Here is a 2,774-nt window from a genome sequence, read left to right on the forward strand (position 1 = left end):
TCAGAAACCAGTGCTTAGAGTGTCTGTCTCTGTAGGGGTCTTACGTGGGCTGGGTAGACTCTTCAAGTACTCCAAATGCCTGCGTGCCTCAGCTTGGTTCTGCCTCACATAGTACACTACATACACAATAACCATGAAGAACCACACAAACATTGTCACCAGCATGGCCACATCAGTGGTTTTCCTCTGCAAGCTGCAGAAATTCACCCCATAATCCAGGAGTTTGACCAGTGGTTGACCTGCATGCTCGCCCTGTGCCCCCGGGTCCTCCCACCTGCTCCCTTCGCCCACCCCTCTCACAGAGCTCTCACAAATGATCCCGTTCACTGTCTCAGGCTCCAGATTAAGAGTCTCCATCAGCTCCTGCAGGGCGCAGTCACAGTGCCAGGGGTTGTGGTAGAGTCGTGTCTTTGCACGAGTGGAGCCAAACTCCTCCCTGCTGGCCTTCCTTAGTTGGTTATGTGAGAGGTCCAACAGACGCAGCTCAGGTCCCAGGTGCCGCAGGGCCCCCGAAGACAGCGAGTCAATGCGGTTGTGGGACAGGTACAGGTCCCGCAGGTGGACCAGATCACTGAAGGCTCTCTCTGGGATGTTCCGGATGTAGTTGCGCTCCAGGTGGAGGGAGACTGTTTCTGGGGGGATCCCCTCTGGGATCTCCCGCAACCCTGCATCTGAGCACAGCACCGTGGCCGTGTCCCAGGCACAGTGGCAGCTGTCCGGGCACTCTGGGGAGGCTTGGCCCCACAGAGCCAAAAACAAGAGCGAGATGAACAGCCATGAAGGAAGATCCACTCCTTTACCAAACCGTCTTCCTCCACTGACGCTGGTACATCTCTCCTCACACCAGCCTGTGCACATCGCCTCACCATAGCCCTCTGACACACACCAGGTCCCAATCAGACACACCGTCGCACCAGGAGAACCTGACAGATAGAGAAAAAAGGATCAGTCTGGAACAGCTGACTCCCTCTTCCTCTCTCTCTCTTTACAAACCCTTCAAACAAAATGCAATCAAAATGAAAGCTGACAGGGGAGATTATGATGTTTAGGAGGAGGAGGAGAAAAAAGGTCAGTGGGTAAAGAGGTAGACACTGAATGAGCTTAAGCTGGTCTATCTGATAAATACGCTCCTGCACAGAGAGAGCGTGATACTAAAGCATCAAAACATGTTTCAATAAAAGAAAAATATTCCTTATATTTCACATTGCACGCAAACTAATTTAAATCTGGTGGTGCTGTTTGCTAATAACTTGACTTTTAGGACAGGCAAAAGCACATATTAATGCAGTGATTTCCTCATGAATCACAGTCTAATCAGCTGTAATGATCATTTAATAAGACTGTAAACCCCTCTTGTATTTCTGCATTAAAAGGACATAAAGCATCAGACATGATTATCTGAACTCCACCTGCCTGTCTCTACTCCTGCTGTGTCCTGCCTGCAGCTAAAGACCAGAAGAAGAGCATCGTATTAGACTCATCAATACATGTTCATCTCATTCATTCCTCTATTTATTTACCCATGATGCCATAGCTCCTTAATCATCTTCCATGAGTAGAAGGGAGGGGCCGTGCATTGTAGGAATGGTGGTTAGAAAGAGGAAGGATCGATAGCCCAAGTATTGCCTGATGGACTATTAACAGCAAGAATATCAATCCTACGTATGTCCTACAGTCAATAAGTGACAGAACTGGAAAAATAACCCAGCAGTAATCTGGGTTGAGCATGTGCTCACTATTCAGTTAGGAGTTGAAAGTAAAAAAAAAAAAAATCTGGCTAGACTGTGCATCACATGGGTAAAACCTCTGGAGAATAAACTACATGTGTTATGTGTGTTAAGCTATTTTAGAGACATTGCAAGTCTCAGCTTCCCGTCTGCCCGCCTGTTTGACTTCTTTAAAAATCTATTTGGGTCTATAAATGGTGTCATTTTAAGGTTCTTCAGATAATCCAGTCAGTTGTTGTCAGATCATTTTTGTTTTACGGAGACAAGTCTGGCCATATAATGTTCTTGTTCCAAGACAGAAATCACAATAAACCCCTTGAATTTGATTACAAGACCGTTCTCTAAAATGTCAAGCACTTTCTGCTTTCTACCCCGTCTTCATAACATAATCAAAACTGTCGTGCATCTCCATTCTCCTGCATAGATAGCACACACTGAAGGCTTCAGCCCCACACTAAGAGTGACCTGGATTTGGATTTTGATAGCCTAAAGGTGACTCACTGACTGACAGCTCTGTGATGACCATCAGGTGGCCCAGTGTGTCTTGTGAGGAGGGGTGAAGATTTTGTGCACTAATAATTAACCATCCATATTAACATACTGAATGTAGATACATGCAAATCCCTAATTAACAAAAATAATCATCTGCTGCATGAATAACAATGGGAATGAAAAAAAGGTTGAGAGTGAGAAAGAAAGGGATGAAGAGAGCAGACACAGCTGGCGCTGAAGCCACAGTTGATGGTTGCATTTCCACTCCAATATGTTGTTTATTTTTCATATTCCTCATTATTTACTTGAAGTAAAAGGACACATGACCTTGATAGAAAACAACACAGTTATCCCTGCCCTGCTTCTGAGTCTGGTCTCATGTCCTTATAGGATTAACCTGCACTGAAGTCATAATTCATTTAGACCATAAATCACATTAATCTGGGTGAAACAAGTCAACTACACTATCTGAAGGCAAGGAAAGTGGCTATTTTATGTATTGTATTTGCAACTTTTGAATCATGAATGTGAAGTTTACCAGTGGTTTTTTTTTCC

At 44.9% G+C, this 2,774-nt stretch overlaps 1 protein-coding gene across 1 annotated transcript; it reads right to left on the bottom strand.

Moving 5' to 3' along the window:
- On the bottom strand, positions 1 to 858 carry LOC133978053 (leucine-rich repeat-containing protein 3-like). The gene has a single exon (XM_062416394.1). The coding sequence runs from the start codon at positions 856 to 858 to the stop codon at positions 1 to 3; it is 858 nt and encodes a 285-aa protein (XP_062272378.1).
- Between the last annotated feature and the right edge of the window lie 1,916 nt (positions 859 to 2,774).

Source organism: Scomber scombrus, chromosome 3, assembly GCF_963691925.1.
Source record: "Scomber scombrus chromosome 3, fScoSco1.1, whole genome shotgun sequence".
NCBI classification, from domain to species: domain Eukaryota; kingdom Metazoa; phylum Chordata; class Actinopteri; order Scombriformes; family Scombridae; genus Scomber; species Scomber scombrus.

Excerpts from the sequence above, each read along its gene's own strand:
- LOC133978053 (XM_062416394.1), bottom strand. The coding sequence starts at position 858 with ATGTGCACAGGCTGGTGTGAGGAGAGATGTACCAGCGTCAGTGGAGGA.